The 17365-nt window shown below is 36.0% G+C and overlaps 1 protein-coding gene across 1 annotated transcript in view; it reads left to right on the forward strand.

The window, feature by feature from the left end:
* The first annotated feature begins 15739 nt into the window (after nucleotides 1–15739).
* Nucleotides 15740–17365, forward strand: part of ZNF804A (zinc finger protein 804A) — a 343691-nt gene continuing 342065 nt past the window's right edge. The window contains exon 1 of the mRNA XM_005573664.5: nucleotides 15740–16282. Within this exon, the coding sequence (XP_005573721.3) occupies nucleotides 16172–16282 (111 nt within the window). The 5' untranslated portion in view covers nucleotides 15740–16171. The remainder of the gene's footprint in view (nucleotides 16283–17365) is intronic.

A 17365-nucleotide genomic window follows, 5' to 3' on the forward strand; every position in this document is an offset into this window, starting at 1 on the left:
AAATATCCTTGTTAGATCCTGAGGGATGATTATGCTATTGAAAATGTATCTCTTAACATACTTTATTTCAGATTTGGCAGGATATTTTCAGAAATTCAAGGAAAAAAGTTGATTGTTACACAGTAGTTTTGAAAGTGATGAATTATCTTTTCTTCAGCTTGGATTTTAGGAAGACAATTTTATAACTGTTTTTATTTGATATTTACTTATGCTGAAAAATCTCATGAAATAGATGCAAGAACAGACAGAATTTGAGAGCTTCCATTGAGATCAAGTAAAAAGAAAATGAAAACTTTAAGATCGGAAACTGAATTTTATGAGGTCTACACTATTTGTATATTGAACTAGAAGCCCAAATAATTGTATCTTAACAGTTCCTCAAAGAAGATATGTAGTTGGTAAATAAACACATGAAAAGATGCTCAAAACAATATGTCATTAGGGAACTTCAAATTAGCATGGTGCGATACCATTATACACCAATTAGAACGTCTACTATCTGAAAAATTAACAGTAACAAATGATGACAAGGATGTGGAGCAGAAGGAATTCATTCACTGATGGTGGAAATGTAAAATGTTACAGCCACGTTGGAAGACAGTTTGGCAGTTTCTTACAACATAAGCATAGTCTTATCCTATAACCTAGCAATTGATTTCTTAGGTATTTACCCAAAAGAGTTGAAAAGTATGTCCACACAGAAACATGCCCATAAATGTTTATAGTGGTCTTATTGATAATTCCCTAAAGTTGGAAGCAACTAGTAAGTCTTTCAATAGATAGATGAATAAACACAGTGCAATACATTGGTGTAACAGAATATTACTTAATAAAAAGAAATACGCCATCAAGCATGAAAAGCTGAAATACATATTGTTAAGTGAAAGAACTATTGAGACAACAAAAAGATAGTGGTTGCCAGGGGTCTGGGGTAAGGAGAGAGGGATGAATAGATTGATCACAGTGAATATTAAGCACAGTGAAATCACCCTGCATGATACTATAATGGTGGACACATGCCATTATACATGTATCAAAACCTGTAGAACTCTACAACACATAGTGAATCCTAATATAAACCACATACTATAATTAATAATGATGTATAAATACTGGTCCAGTAATTGTAACAAATGTGCCGTATTAACGCACGACAATAATAATAATAGGGAAAATTGTATGACAGAAAGGTAAGGGGGTTATGAGAACTCTGTACCTTTTGCTCATTACTTTTGAAAACCTAAATCTACTCTAAAAATAAAATAAATCAATTAAAAATAAAGCAATTAAAATAGTCACTCATTTAGTTTCAGATTCTTACATAGTGAATGACACACTATTGTCCTATTATTACGATGCAGGTTGCTACTCCCAACTTAAATTAAACACTGTTTTAGATTTACATATAAGACTTAAAATGAAACATAAAATACCTCAAAATAAAAGTAGGACATATAAAACAACTTTTAATCATTTGAAAACATAAACGCTTTCTTTCGTCGTGTAAGCTGTGTTTTCTCACAACTAGCCAGAGAAAATGAATGCTGCAAAGTGTGGCTTAATGATATTTGTAACTATACCTCTTTCCACTAAAAATGGACACAATAAAGACACTGAAAAACAAAATGAATATCTAAAATATCTCATTTTCTTTCATGCTTTTCAATCTATTTTATTTATTTGTTACTGGAAGTCTTCACAAAAAAATTTATCTGTTTTGTTTGTACTTGTTCAGTTTACCACTCAAATGCTTCCTACAAATATTCTAAATTTGGCCTCAGTATTTATTTACAGTCTACCTGTCAAGTTGTTACTGTTATCCGTATTATTATATTTTAGTAAAATAGATCTTTTGTATAATTGTACCTCTGTGTCAGATATTTTACTATTGAATTTTAAACAGCATTTATATTACAGTATTTCGATTTGATGCTATACTATTTAGCAATACGCTTCTCATTGTAATTATCTACTTAAGAAGCTGTATTTTGTGAGCTAATTTCGAATAATTTAAAACATTTTTAAAAAAGTGTTTGAATTTCGTAATGATAATCATTATTTGACCAAAAGGTCAGACCATAAGCTTGAATGATGAAAGCATAACTACACCATATGTGCTTAACAGTGTAGTGGCATCAAGGAAAATCTTTTTCAGCTCTTGAAGAGAAGGCTGTGGTTATCATTCCAATTACAGAGATCTTAGACACTGTAGTTCTGTTCAGAGAAAGAACTTGCAGCAATCAAAACGCTGGCTGTGCACACAGAGGGTTCTCAAAATGTAGTCCACAGACTAGAGATTAGCAGCCTCAGCATTACCTGGGAACTTGTTAGAAATGCAAATTATGTATTCTTACCTGGTACAAACTGAATGAGAAACTCTGGGGTTGGAGTCCAAAACTTTCCATGATTTTTTTTTTTTAACCTTTATTTTACATTCAGGAGCACATATGCATATTTGTTATACATTTAAACTCGTGTCATGGGTTTTTTTGTACAAATTATTTAATCACCCAGGTATTAAGCCTAGTAACCAATAATTATTTTTTCTGTTTCTCTACCTTTTCCCAACCTCAGTCCTGCAGTAGATCACAGTGTTTGCTGTTTCCTTCTTCATGTTCATGAGTTCTCATTATTTAGCTCCCACTTATAAGTGAGAACATGTAGTATTTGGTTTTCTGTTCCTTCATTAGTTTGCTAAGGATAATGATTTCCAGCTCAATCCATGTTCCAACAAAAGACATGATATTATTCTTTTTTATGGCTGAATAATATTCCATGGTGTATATGTACCACAGTTTCTTTATCCAATCTGTCACTGATGGTCATTTAGGTTGATTCAATGTCTTTGCTATCGCAAATAGTTTAGCAATGAACATTCGCATGCATGTGCCTTTATGATAGAATAACCTATATTCTTCTGGGTATATACCCAGTGATGGGATTTCTAGGTCAAATTGTAGTTCTGTTTTTTAGCTCTTTGAGAAATTGCCATATCATGTTCCACAATGGTTGAACTAATTTACTCCCCCATCAAAAGTGTATATGTTCCCTTTTCTCCATAAGCTTGCCAGCATCTGTTACTTTTTGACTTTTTAATGATAGCCATCGTGATTGGTGTGGGATGATATCTCACTGTGGTTTTTATGTGCATTTCTCTAATGATCAGTAATGTTGAGCTTTTTTTATAGGTTTGCTGGCTGTATGCATGTTCCCTTTTGAAAAGTGTCTGTTCGTTTCCTTTGCCCACTTTTATTGGGGTTGTTGGTTTTTCTCTGGTAAATGTATTTAAGTTCATTATAGATGCTGGATATTAAACCTTGGTCAGATGCATAGTTTGCAAATATTTCCTCCCATTCTGTTAGGTTGTCTCAAAAGTGTGTGTTTTGAAAGTCATCTAGGTGATTTGGTGCAGACTGAAGTTTGAAAACCTGTACTTTACCGCTTTGAGTACAGCTTATAGTCTTAGCAATGAGGCTATGATTCAAAGATTAAAACGAATTAATGCGAAGACTACTGAGCCTTAGTTAATGCTAAACATTGATCATTAAAATCAAGGCAAAAGTTTCATACAGAATAGAATATTTCAGCTGTACATACTGGATTTGTGTGTCTTTTTTGTTGTTGTTTTTGACTTACAATTAAGGTTGGGCTATGAGAATGAGAACTCTTCATAATGGGGCTTGCAATCAAAGGTAAACAGAGTTAATACATATCTCTGTCACAAAATAAATCCCAGTCAAAATGGTATCTCTAAAATCAAATAAGTGATATTAGAATATGGGCTGGCTCCAGTGGCTCACTCCTGTAATTCGAACACTTTGGGTGGCCACGGATGCAGAATCACTTGAGACCAGGAGTTCAAGGCCAGCCTGAAAAGCATAGCAAGATCAGTCTCTACAAATAATAATAATAATAATAATAATAAATAGCTGGGCATGATGGCATGTACCTCGGTTCTCAGCTACTCAGGAGGCTGAGGTAGGAGGGTCACTTAAGCCCAGGTAGTCAGAACTGTCATGTTCACACCATTGCACACCAGCCTGAGCAGCTGAGTGAGGCCCTGTCTCTCTCTCTCTGTCTCTCTCTCTCGATATATTTATATATATATACACACACACACACACATATACACACACACAGATGTATATATTTATATATGTACATATATTTAGAATAAAAGTTTTCAAGACTTGAAGTCCATTGCTGCATGTTAGTTACTATAATCAGAGGGAAGATGAATGAGGGCATTGTTTTCTATTAGTCAGTCATGATACCCACACATTAGTATGAATAGTCACAATGATGCTGCTGCTTTTCTTTCTTTTCTTTTCCAATGAAGACAAAGAATCTTCCTTGAGAAAAATGTTTTTTAAAGTGTACTTTTAATATCACCACCTTGAAGTAAGTTAGTTTGTTGGAAGGAGGTAAGCTAATTTTTGTATATGGTACTAGAAGTTTAAACTCAGAGTTGTAATGTATTAAATGCAGGCTAATTACAGAAATGCTAAGTTTATGTGGAATAATTAAGTTATGAGGGTAAAATATAGTTGAATATCAATGTGCGACAGTTTACATTGGGGTTTTCTGGCCTCATTTTCCTGACATTCAACAACATTTGAGGGTCAAACTTTATGGATTTATAAGATTTGTAAGAGTTATGTTGAAAGTAATTACTCATATGGGCCAGGCATGGTGGCTCACGCCTGTTATACCAGCACTTTGGGAGGCCCAGGTGGGCGGATCACGAGGTCAGGAGATTGAGACCATCCTGGCTAACACGGTGAAACCTCGTCTCTATTAAAAATACAAAAAATTAGTCAGGCGTGGTGGTAGGCGCCTGTAGTCCCAGCTACTCGGGAGGTTGAGGCAAGAGAATGGCATGAACCCAGGAGGCGGAGCTTGCAGTGAGCTAAGATCACGCCACTGCACTCCAGCCTGGGCGACATAGCAAGACTCCATCTCAAAAAAAAAATATATGTATTAAATTAAAAAAAGAAAAGAAAGTAATTACTCATATAAATGGAATATATTTCCCTGTCCTCTCCAAATTTCTTTTAAAATTTCTTTTAGTCAAATATTACATTCTGATTTTTGTGTTTCTAGTGTATGTAACATCACTGAAATATTGTCAATAGCATGTAAGACATATGGACAAAAGAATGAAAAAAAAAATCAGTCCTTCACAGATATATATCCCTAAAATAAAATGTCCCATCAATTTAGACACTTTATTAGTGCTGCCCAAGAATATTAGTTCTCTTTTATTTCTTAAAAGGCATCTGTTGAATTTCAGGTGGATACATAGCCAAACACTACACACCCAATTCTCCTGTTGCAGCTTTGAATGGCTATATGTCAAGGTTATAGCTAATTAAAATATGGGCAGAGAACTATCCCGTGTAATCTCATAGCTTTTCTTTACAAGAGACTTTCTCTTGAAGAGCAATGCCCTCTACTTTGTCTTATCACCGTTGTATTAGCTACAACATGTATGCAATGATGGAGGCAAGAACAACCACCCTAGATTACAAGATGGAAGCCACACACTGAGCTTGGCAGAACGCTAAGATCCTGGGTCACTGACACCATTGGGACTCCATATCATGTACCTTGACTGGCATGCATAAGTAAAATAAGCTATTTTCCTTAAGCTTTTGTTGTCTGGAAGCATTTTTAGAGAATCTGATATTGATTTTCAGTGATGTACTAAGGGAGCCTAATTTCCTTCATGTTCTATTGTTTATGAATACAGAGGCAGCATATTTGTTGAACTGGGATTAAAATAAAAAGGTAAATCATGGGGGAAAGTAATGTTATAATATGTTTGCTTTTTCAAACATTTGCTCCAATTTCTTGAAACTCAGCCAGTCAACAATAATTACTGAGCACATTCTAAAGACTAAGTACACTTCAAGGCCTCGGGAATGCAATGATGGGCAAATGGGCCAAGGCAACTGCCTTTAAAATGCCTTCATTTTTTGGGGGGTGCCAAAATAAATAAACAGATAAAATTAAAAATGATTGTATTTATTAAATTCATTGAATGCATTCTAAATAAGTCAATTTAAATAGGCATAAAGATTTCTGAATTTATTTGGAAATACTAGTATTATAGTCTCCACTTAAAATTATTAAGAAATATTCTCATTTGAGATTTTATGACACCCTTCACTCAATCTCCTTCATCCTCCCCTCAAAATTATCCAAGTTAATGTTGACAGTGTTAGCCACTGTTAAGTGTTTGTTGTATACCCAGTCTTTCTTTGTTCTATGATTTTCAATATCCATCTGCTTATCTGTTGAAAAATACATATCTTTATTTATTTATACCAAAATAATGAGATGATACCAGAGTAATTAGTCTTGATATCCTTAGATGAAAATCCTTATTATTTATTAATTATTTTTTGAGATGGGGGTATTGCTATGTTGCCCAGGATGGTCTTAAACTCCTGAGCTTCAGTAATCCTCCTATCTCAGCTTCTCAAAGTCCTGGGATTGTAGATGTGAGCCACAGGCAGCCAAAATCCTTCTTAATGGAGACATATGTATGCTTTAACAATTTATCTCTGGTATACCATTGCATAAATGTACAGTAATTTCTACTATTTTTCACAGTATACATTGGTATTTGTCAGATTTTAGATATTACAAACATTCTCCAGTGAGCATGTCTCTGCTAATATTTTTATCTTTTCATGATATTATTTCTGTGTCATTGTTTGTAAGAAGTAAAATTGCTGAGTCATGGGATATGTGCTTTTTAAAAATGTTTCATAAATAAAATCAAGTTACTTTTCAAACATTATTATCAATTTATGCCATCACTAATCTTAAAAATCCAGCACATAATATTTTTGTTTGGACGATGTAATAGAAAAAATAAGGGATCGACAGCAACTCATGTTTATTGTCTATTCATATTACTTTTTAAAATTTTTCTTTATAGATTTCTGTTTGTTTTATGCATTTTTTTCTTATGTTGTTTGTTGCGGAAATACTTTTGACTGTTATGTTTTCATCATTGATTGTACTCTTCAGTATTTTTAGTCTTAAATATTACTTGATATTGGTAGAAATGTAAATATTAGAGTTTTCTTTGTGTTTGTATTTAATTCTGCTATCTTTCCCATTTATTTACTTTTAACTTTTCTGTCATCATAGTTTTAGTAATCTCTTTTGTTAGATTTCCTAAACTGAATATCTCCTTTTATGAAATAATTATTTCCATTCATTTTGATAACACATATGCTTGTCATATACCTTTTTTTCAATTTTTACTAGTTTATATATTTTTACTATTTCTCATATTTGCATCAATTTTTGCTAGATCAAATCAATTTATTATTTTTCTAGATTTTTATAATTAGTTTTTTTATGTAAATAAAAATGATCACATACAATATGAACATATGCCGAAAATATTTCAGAAAAATAATTAACCTTAATTTTACTCTTGAGAGGTTTATCTATAAATATTTTGTTACAATACTTTTTTATATAATTTTATTTTTATTGATTTATTTTAGATTTGGGGGTATGTGGGCAGGTTTGTTACATGGGTATATTACATAATGCTGATGTCTAGGGTACAAATGATCCCATTACTCAGGTACTGAGCATGGAACCTCAAAGACCGTTTTTCAACCATTCCTTTTTCCCTCCCTTAGCTCTTTAGTAGTCCTCAATGTCTATTATTGCCGTCTTTATTTTCATGAGTACTAAATGCTTAGCATCTACTAAAAAGTCAGAATATACAGTATTTGGTTTTCTGTGTCTACATTAATTTGCTTAGGATAATGGCCTCCAGTTGCATCCATGTTGCTACAAAGGACATGGTTTTGTTCTTTTTTATGGTCGTGTAGTATGCCACGATGTATATGTATAACATTTCCTTATCCAATCCATTGTGGATGGGCACCTAGGTTGATTTCATGTCTTTGATATTATAAAAATAGTGCTGTGATGAACTACAAGTGCATGGGTATTTTTGGTGGAATGATTTGTTTTCTTTTGGTTATATACACACTAATGGTATTGCTGGCTTGAATGCTGGTTTTGTTTTAATTTCTCAGAGAAATCTCCAACTTCTTTCCATAGTGGCTAAACTAATTTACATTTCCACCAACAGTGTATAAGTATTCTATTTTCTCTGCAGCCTTGCCAGAATTTGTTGTTAAAATATTTTAATGTAATTTTTTCTTTGTGTGTATTATTTGTGTACATACCTGTACGTGTGAGGGGGTGTTTTTGTGCATATACAATGCAATCTTATATCCTGTCACTTCTATAACATTTTCTTCATGATGATTTTCTCATGCCACTAAAATAGCATAAATGTTGTATGTCACATATTTTTATTTAATATGTTTATGATTTTATATCAGATATAATTTTTAATATATTACTTGCAATAATATATCTTGTGTATTGTTTGAGTTGTTTAAAATTTTTCATTGTTTAAATATTGTCACTCATGCTGTTCATCTATCATACATAATAAACAAATATCTTTTTTCTTCCTCAATATTTATAACTAGAATTCAGAATCCTCATGAAAAAGTTAAAGATTGTATATTATAGATGAAATTAGTTACGTTAATCCAATTCATCCTAAATTTATATGAGGAATTTTATTATAAAGATTCAAAAGTGTCATATATAAATAAAATATTAAACCGAGTAGATCTTAAGAATATATCTTCAGGGACATTCTCAATTTTTGACCTCTCTAGAGTAATACATTATAGAAATAATGCCCATCAGTTCTTCCTTAGCTTCTTAGAGTTCAGGTACACAAAACATTATTGGTTGGCCCTAAAACTTAGCATGAGCCTCTTGGGTTTGTTTAGTTTAGATGTATTCCATGGATAAATCAATTTTGGTAGGCAATTGGGTGATCTAACAAAGTTACATCGATGGTGGGATGGAAGTGGAATTTATGACACATAGATACATATTTCCACATTTATTTTTAGGAATATTATGCAACTAAATATTGCCATCTGAATTTTGCAAGGTACCCATTTCATATTACCAAATAAACATATAAAAGTATTTATGAAAACTGCTATGAGGTTACAGCAAGATGGCATCCATCTGCAAACCAGGAAGGGGACTCTCATCAGAATCTGAATGAGCTGGCAGCTTGATCTTGGACTTTCCAGCCCTCAGAACCATAGGAATAAATTTCTATTGCTTAAGCCATTCAGTAATGGTATAGTTATTACAGTAGCTTAAAATGACTAAGACAAAAATAGTTTATGTTAATGAAATCTATATAGTTTTAATTTATATTTATCTTGTTCCTAGTGAACATGACCATACATAAATTTGAAACCTCAGTGGAAATTCCCACATCTTCTTATCAGAAAGGAGTATGGTAGACAAGAGGAGAGTTTGAGTATATATAAAAGTTGTGTTATGGGCCAGTATTGTGTCCTAACCTCCTATGCTTTTCTTAAATCTAGCCACATCTGTACTACATAGAGAACTATTTCTACAAAATTTCTCTCATATGAATAGCACAGATGCCTGAGTACTCAACTGTGCTGCAGAATTTAATTTTTGCAAATTCTATGCAGTCTTTGTGGCATATTCTAGAGACTACTTTGCTAAAGTCACCAATGACCTTCAAGATGGCCAAATTGAGATCATTTAGTCATCTCATTTTACTTAAAAGCTACCAGTAGCATTCCTCACAGTTGATTACTATTTCCTTAAAACTAACGTTTTGCATTGGAAGGAAGGATTTATGAGGCATCTCATTTTCTTGGCTTTACAATCTTCTGCCAGGAGCTTGTTTGCTATCTCCTTTTTTAGCTGTTGCTTCTCAGGTCAACCCTGATCTGTCCTGGGACTCTTTATCTATCTGTATAAGCTCTCACATGATCTCTTGTAGCCCTTGCTTATAAATGGCATTGATATGCCAATGCCTCCCAAATGGGTTGTGAACCTGACTCCACATTTTATACCTGCACATCTCACTATCACTATTTGTATATCTAAAACTAATCCAAATTTTATAAACAATTTCCCCAATCTGTCCCTCCTCCCCAACTTTACTTAACATCTTAGACCAATTACTTTCATTTCAGTATCTTCTTAATATTTTCTCTGATTTTACATATCTCCTAGAATCAATTTTTTACATCCTAACTAGAGCGGTATTTGTATCTTCCTCCCTCCTACCAATGCTTCCCTTTTCCCTTTGTTTTTAACCCAGAAACAATGTGTCTGTAGGTGCCTGCATGTCACCTTTATATTCCCCCGCACTAGCTTTCTCCTCCTCTTCTAGTTCTTTCTTCTCCCACTACCTGACACTAAGAAACTCATGATAGCAAAATACATGCACCCTTGACTTATTGATATCTGTTTATTCTTTCACAAAAATACACACTTGTTCTTGTTTTAATACAAAACCAAATCCTAATCTACTCTCTTGTTTTAATATACATTTTTATATAATAAAACAACTAGAAAATCCTACCTAATCAATGTGTATGAAGTGTATTATTTTAATAGGTATATGAAAGTCTATGAAATATATCATGATATATCATAATTATGATATACACCATAATTTATGCAACTATTTTGTTATTGAAAATCACTTTCTTTGTTTCTAGCTTTTTTATAATTATAATGTTAAGCTAAGAATGTTACCTTAATGTTACATTAAGTGTTCTTGTAAATATCAGTTTATGCTGGTAATTTTACTCTACATAACAAGTCCCAGGAATGCAATGGCTAGATATAAGATTACATGTAATTTTAATTTTAATAGATATTACATAATTTCATTCAAAAAAGGGAATAAAACACAGGAATGTAGTTATTGTTCATCTTTTTTTCTTTACTCATAATAATATATCTTAATTTTATTCCTTTTGGTAAATTAATTACATGTCATCCAATTGCATTAATTTATTTGGCAACATATTAGAAATGTAGCTTTGGCTCTCCTATTTGCATTGTTTTGGCATTTATCCCAAGGCTACTTATTAGAATTGAAAAATAAGGGGTAAAAATGCTTGAAAAATATCAATATCACCTAAATATTTTTTATAGCCTAACAAATGCTCTATCATTCTTTTAAGATGTAAAAAGTTGCATAATTAAATTATTTTATCTACTTATTAAGGTTGAACCCAGAAAAATTACGAAATTTCTCTCTAATCCTTTTTACATTTGTATCAATTTCCACATTTCCACAATTTCTACAGTTATACCAGCTATTCAAGACACACATCTTCAAGTGGGGAGCTAAGTTGGTATTCTGTTCTGCCAGGCATAATCAACATCAGCTCTAGGCAAGTTGCCAGAGAATCAGATAATTAAGCTTGAAAAAACATAAGATAATATCTTGCTTATTCCCTTTCTTTCAAAGGTTAAATAAGTGAAGTTAAGGGAGTCTGAATAATTATTTGTCCAATATTCCAAAGTTCTTTTAGTTGAAGGTGCCTTACAGTGGTTTGGAATAAGGTGTTAATTGTGATAGAGTCCACACAAATATAGGCTTCACACTTCATTGACTAGAAGACGCCCTTCTGTTTGTAACATCCTTACATATGTCTTATAATCAGTGATAATTTATTGATCCTTGTTTTTAACAGGACCATATTTCAACTCAGCTGAATTTGAATACAGAAACAGGGTTATGATCACGGAGCTACTTTTAGGAAATTATTACCTAATAATTACCTTAAAATTTTACCATCACACATAAAATAATATAATTACATTATCAGCTTCAGGTAATATCAGTTTTGATATTCAATATATATCCCATGACTAGTATAGATCAGCGTTTCTCATAGTAAATATCATATAGACCTTCTCTTAAATATTCTCTTGAATATACTAAGTTCACTTGAGGCATAATTTTACTTAAATATGTTAACATCAAACTAATTATACAACCCCATATGCTTATAGCTCTTATGTAAACACAAACCAAAAAAAAAAAAAAAAAAAGAAAGAAAGAAATCAAATGAAAATACAACAGGCAAAATATCCAAATTTCCCCATCTTGATTTAATACAACAGATGATGTTGCTTTGCTGAAATCAAATCCTATCTGAAACATGAATTTGTTTATGAGTGTTTGTGTGTCAACACTGATCTCCACATGCCTGAAGTTTACATGACTATGAGTGCACTATGGTGATGCTGTTCTTCTACCACTTTTTCCAATTTAACTATGTAGCACCTTCGTTCATGCAGCACGCCATCATATCACTTGGCATTAACTGAGAGTGAACAAGCGCGTGTTAAATTTTTATTATTCAAAAATAATAAAAGCAGTAGTGCTGGGCACCAATATGATAATAAACATGAATGTAAACCAAAGTGATAAATAGTGGCAACACTAAGTTACAAATTACCCAGTTATATGATGATACAGATGATAAAAATATGCTTAAGATTATTACAGTAATGAAAAGGAAAATTTTGAATCCCAAAATATACTCAGTGATGACTATGAATACATCCCAGACACATATGAAAAGTAGTGGAATACGTATTTGGTTTGTTTGTTATTTCAGGATGACGTAAGACTAAAAACTTGATTCACAAAAGCTCAGGTAAGGCTGAGTTGCTGGAACCCAGAAGTCAATCTAATTTGTGGGGATTTTTCAATCGAGTGATTGGAAGTTATTCAGACATAGTAAAAGCATCCAAAGATTTTTATGACAGGAAGTAGGGAGTCCAGTGGAAAGACATGTGGAGGTAGTAATATATAGTAGGTAAACTCAGGAAAGATTTACCTACTCTGGAAGAACTGGACTGAATGAATCAGGAAAGGGATTTAGAACCCAGAGGTCTACCTACTGGTCTAGGAGAGGAGCAAGACCTTGGTTTCACACGTCAAGGTGACAACACTGTCCTGAAATTTTATGTGAGCCAGAAGCAGATGAGGAACAATGCTGAGCAGAAACCTATTATCCAAATTTGAGTTAAGCAAAGCAAGACAAGTGGGATAAATCAGTATAAGAGGAAAACTTAAAGAATCTGATTTGAATTGCAGTTGTAAAGGGTGAATTGAAGGGGCAATTGCAGTTGTAGAAAGGGCAAAATTGAAATTGTAGCAAGATGAACTGCAATTTTTTAGACTAATGACACTTCTTTATTTACATTTTTAATTATAAATTGTTCGGCTAGAAAGTTGCCAATTGAACACAAATAATCTATAATTATTCCATAAAATATTTGAAATATTTTCTAAACAAGAAATGATTCTGCACATTTATAATAAGCAGGTATATATTTAACATCATACATTAAACCTATTGTTCAAATTATTGAGAGAAAAAAATTATTTTTTAAATTAGGGTGACTTGGTTCCACAGAAACAATTCATTCCACAATTGTTACCGGTAGTCTTGCAAAATAAAAATTGATTTAAATAATAGGAATAAAAGGAAGGATATAACAAGTACTTGCAACACAATGGCAAAGTTAAAGATACACTGATACATACATATATTCAAACTTTGCCACTAGAAGCACAGTGTGACAGTCCACGTAGATGATATTCTGTTCCATGGGACAAGTCATATATCTGTGTTTCCCGTTTCCGGAACTGGATATTGAATTTTATCCTGTAGACGAAAATTTAAGAATTTCATTAGAAGTATTTTGATAGAAAAATATTGCAAAAAACCTCCTAAATTACATTATTATAAATTAAAAAAAAAAAACCCTACATCATCTGGTCTTTTCACATATGGTGCTTCTTCTACTTCCCTACAAGCTTTCTCAGTATAGATTATTCATACAAAAAACGTTATCTCCTTTCTAATAACTAACTGCAAGCTTACAAACCTTCAAAAGACGTACTAGAAATCATACAGGTTACTAGTTCTTTCCGAAGTTGACGTGTGCAGAGAATGCCTGCATTTTCAAAATATAAACACAATATTGTTACAGTAGTTGGAAATTGATTTAATTTCCATGCAATGTTTAGTGTAGATCAATTAAATGTTTTTCCTCTGATAGAATTGTGTCCATACTGAATTCTAACAAATTATTGGGTGATGTGCTCCACAGAGTATAGAAGTTTTGTAAATTCTCGCTTTCTCCCGAGACTTGCAGACTCCCCCAAGTGGATATCTGAGAAATTTAGCCAAGTGCCTCTAAATAACTCTGACACTTCATAATGAGCTTTGAGCAAACCATACCAACTTTTTTTTCCCCTTTGTTTGAACTGAAGCATAATACAGGAAGAATGACTATGTGAATGTGGTACTTCCCCTTTCTACCATCTATAAGTTATAATTTACTCACACTACTATTGACTCTCTTCTCTTTTTTCCCTCTTTCAAAAAGTGAAATCAAACTGTCAGATTTATTTAAGGAGCTTATTATGAATTGCAGGGCCACTGCTACATAAAATCCTACATATGAGACACACAAAATGGAATGTATTGCAATCTCGATTTCCAAATAAACAAGATAAACACAGTTTATATCAAAGTGCAGTTTGTTCTGACATAGGGGCATCAGAATGTCTGGAATCTGCTTTAACCAATTAAGCCTTTCAAGGCAAAGGAAAAATAAAGCCTTCAGTAAATCCATTGAAGGCACCATCTCCCAGCCTCCCACTGCCTGTTATCGATCTTTTTAAGTGCCGACTAATGAGTCGTATATATACCTGATGGGATGCTCTCACTCCACCACCTCAGAGGGGCTAAACTTACACAAAGAGAGAATCAACTGGGTGGGAGGCAGGGTGGGAGGGCACAGCCGGTCTGATGGCTGCCTTGGACCCTTGAAAACCAACCAGAAAGTCTGTCTCCAGGGAACGCAGCAGACCCGGTTCCCTACTTTCCGTGACAAACCCATTAGTTGGTGTGCAGGAGATTTTTCCATTCAGGTCGCTTCTAGGGCGAACGCTTTTGTTCGCTACCACTCTGTAGTGCGAGAGGAACTAGAGAGACATGCAAAGCAAGCTCGAGGCAGCAGCGTCTTTGCCGCAAAGCATCCCTTTCCCCTCAGCTTTAGCAATTTAGGAAGAACTGAGGTTCTCAGGGGAGGTGGGGTGAGGGGAATGCCAGGAGGAGGGACACATAAATCAGGAGTCCCTGCTTTTATCCTCTACCCACTTGCACTCGCATCGCCACAACTACCCTCCCCCGAAACTATCATCAACACAAGCACTTACGGTATCTACAAATGTGTGGGAGCAGGGGTGGGTGGGGGGCACATTTTCTTTCCTTGCCTTTCCCTAAGACTGAACAGGGTACCAGCCTCCATACCAAAAACACATTAAATAACAAAATCAAATAAACCAAACCCAGTGGATAGCAATTATCTCGAGAAAGAAGCCGCTGCTGGCACCGGCCTGGATTCGCTGCAGTCGGAAGCGGGTGGCTTTCGGTATTGAATTATTAATTTATTTATCCCCCTCGCCGCCACCCCCACGCCGACTGCCAGGCAAGAAATCGCGGCCTCTTCGCTTCCTCTCCGCCCCCACCTTCCAGGAGTCTCCCACTTGGCGGTGGCCGTCGCGTCCCCGGCCCTCTGCGGCAGTGGCGCCGCGCGGGGCGCTCCCACTCGCGCTCGGGCTGGCGCGGCCGCGGGTCCCGGCGGCGGGGTGGGCGGGGGAGGCAGCGGGTGACAGATGTACTCCTCTGACAGCTCTCAGTATCAGCCCAGTGGCTCCCTGCCATTGGCTCAGTGCAATGGACCGGCAACGCCGCTCACTATAATAACACTCATGCCTGCCAGCAGCAGCAACTCCGAGTGCAGGCGCCGAGCGCGGGGGATGCTGCCTCCGCCGCCGCTCCTGCTGCCGCGCAGGCGGCTCCCGCAGCCCCGCTCCGCCCGGCCGCCGCGCGGGCACTGACTCCCGCTCGGCTCCGTTTCGCCGGCCCGGCCCCCTCCTAGCCTGGAATCCTCCCGCGGGGCTCGTCGTCCCGACGCGAATTAGAAGAGAAACAGAGGAGCGAGAGACTGAGGGAGAGCGCGGCGAGCATGCGGAGGCGGGGGAGCCTCGGCGCGCACCACAGAGGGGTGCAGTGAGCCGGTCTCCAGAGGACGTGCCGGGGGCGGCTGCGTGCCCTCGTGGCGGGTCCCCAGCCCACCCTCGCCAGCCCCGGCGCGCTGCGGCTGTGGGCGCGGGGTGCGTGGAAGCGGCGGCTGCGGCGGAGGAGGCGGTGGCTGCCCCATGGAGTGTTACTACATTGTCATCAGCTCCACGCATCTCAGCAACGGACACTTTCGCAACATCAAGGGAGTTTTCCGGGGCCCTCTCAGCAAGAACGGGAACAAAACTCTGGTAATCGCTTCTGTTTTCCTCTCTCTCTCTCATTTTTAAGAGGGCATTTGGAAGATTGAGTTTTTGGAGGTATTGAGATTCAATTTGGTTTATAATTTACTCATTTATTTATCTGGTGGGCGTGGGGTGAGAATTGTGTGTAGAAAAAGGAAGGGGTCTTAGGGAAGCTGTGATCCATGGCTTTCGTTGACACTTCCACAATGCTCTGGACTCTCTCACCTCACTCCATTACGCTGAAGATTACCACAGTCTCTCCTTATTTGAAGCAAATATGTCAACAGGACCTGTTTTAAAAGAAAAGAAAAGAACTCTAACCCCAAGTTACCCCATAACCCCTTTTGTTTGGCTTAGGAGCCTGAAGGTGAATGAGGATGTGGCTGTCTCTGATGGAGGCAGGGAACCATGTGGCTGGTCACAAGGAGGAAGTGGCGGGATTGAGTGATGGTCTGAGAAAGAGTTTGTATTCCAGCTCTTTTCTGAAGGACTGATAGCAAACTTCTCTAGTGAGAAGTTGTCAGTGCTAAGCTTAAGAGTGACTCCAGAACCTTATGCTGTCCACTTTCAGCTATTCTCTGTAAAGTGGTGGTGGATATGTGTGAAGCACTATCACTATGTCACCATTAGAGCCACTAGGGAAAACGTGAGGCAAATAGAACCCAGGCAGTTGCTGGAAGGTTCTCACTGGATCACAGAGCTTCCTTTTTCAGGATCCTAGTCGGAAGAGCACTCCTGATTGGTGGGAGAAGATGTGCTGAGCATTGAGATAGTGCAGGATAATAGCTCCTACCTCTCATCCAAATCCCCCTTTAGCTATAAAACCTCCCTGCAGAACTGACTTTCATGTATTGGTATGTTTGGAGAAGTATACACCTCCATAAAGTAAAAAAGGAAGTAGAATAAAAGCTCATTAGGCTTAGTACTTCAAAGAGTAAAGACAAAGTGAGGTGGCAGTATACAAATGTATGATTCACTGAAGTCTGTGTTTATTAGGAAGCAGGCTCTCTTCTCCTTTCTTACACAGTGGTAACTTACCCTGAATGAGGAGAGTAGAAGTTTAAGGACAGACTCAAATAGTCCAAAAGT

The sequence above is a fragment of the Macaca fascicularis genome, chromosome 12, assembly GCF_037993035.2.
Source record: "Macaca fascicularis isolate 582-1 chromosome 12, T2T-MFA8v1.1".
Taxonomy (NCBI): domain Eukaryota; kingdom Metazoa; phylum Chordata; class Mammalia; order Primates; family Cercopithecidae; genus Macaca; species Macaca fascicularis.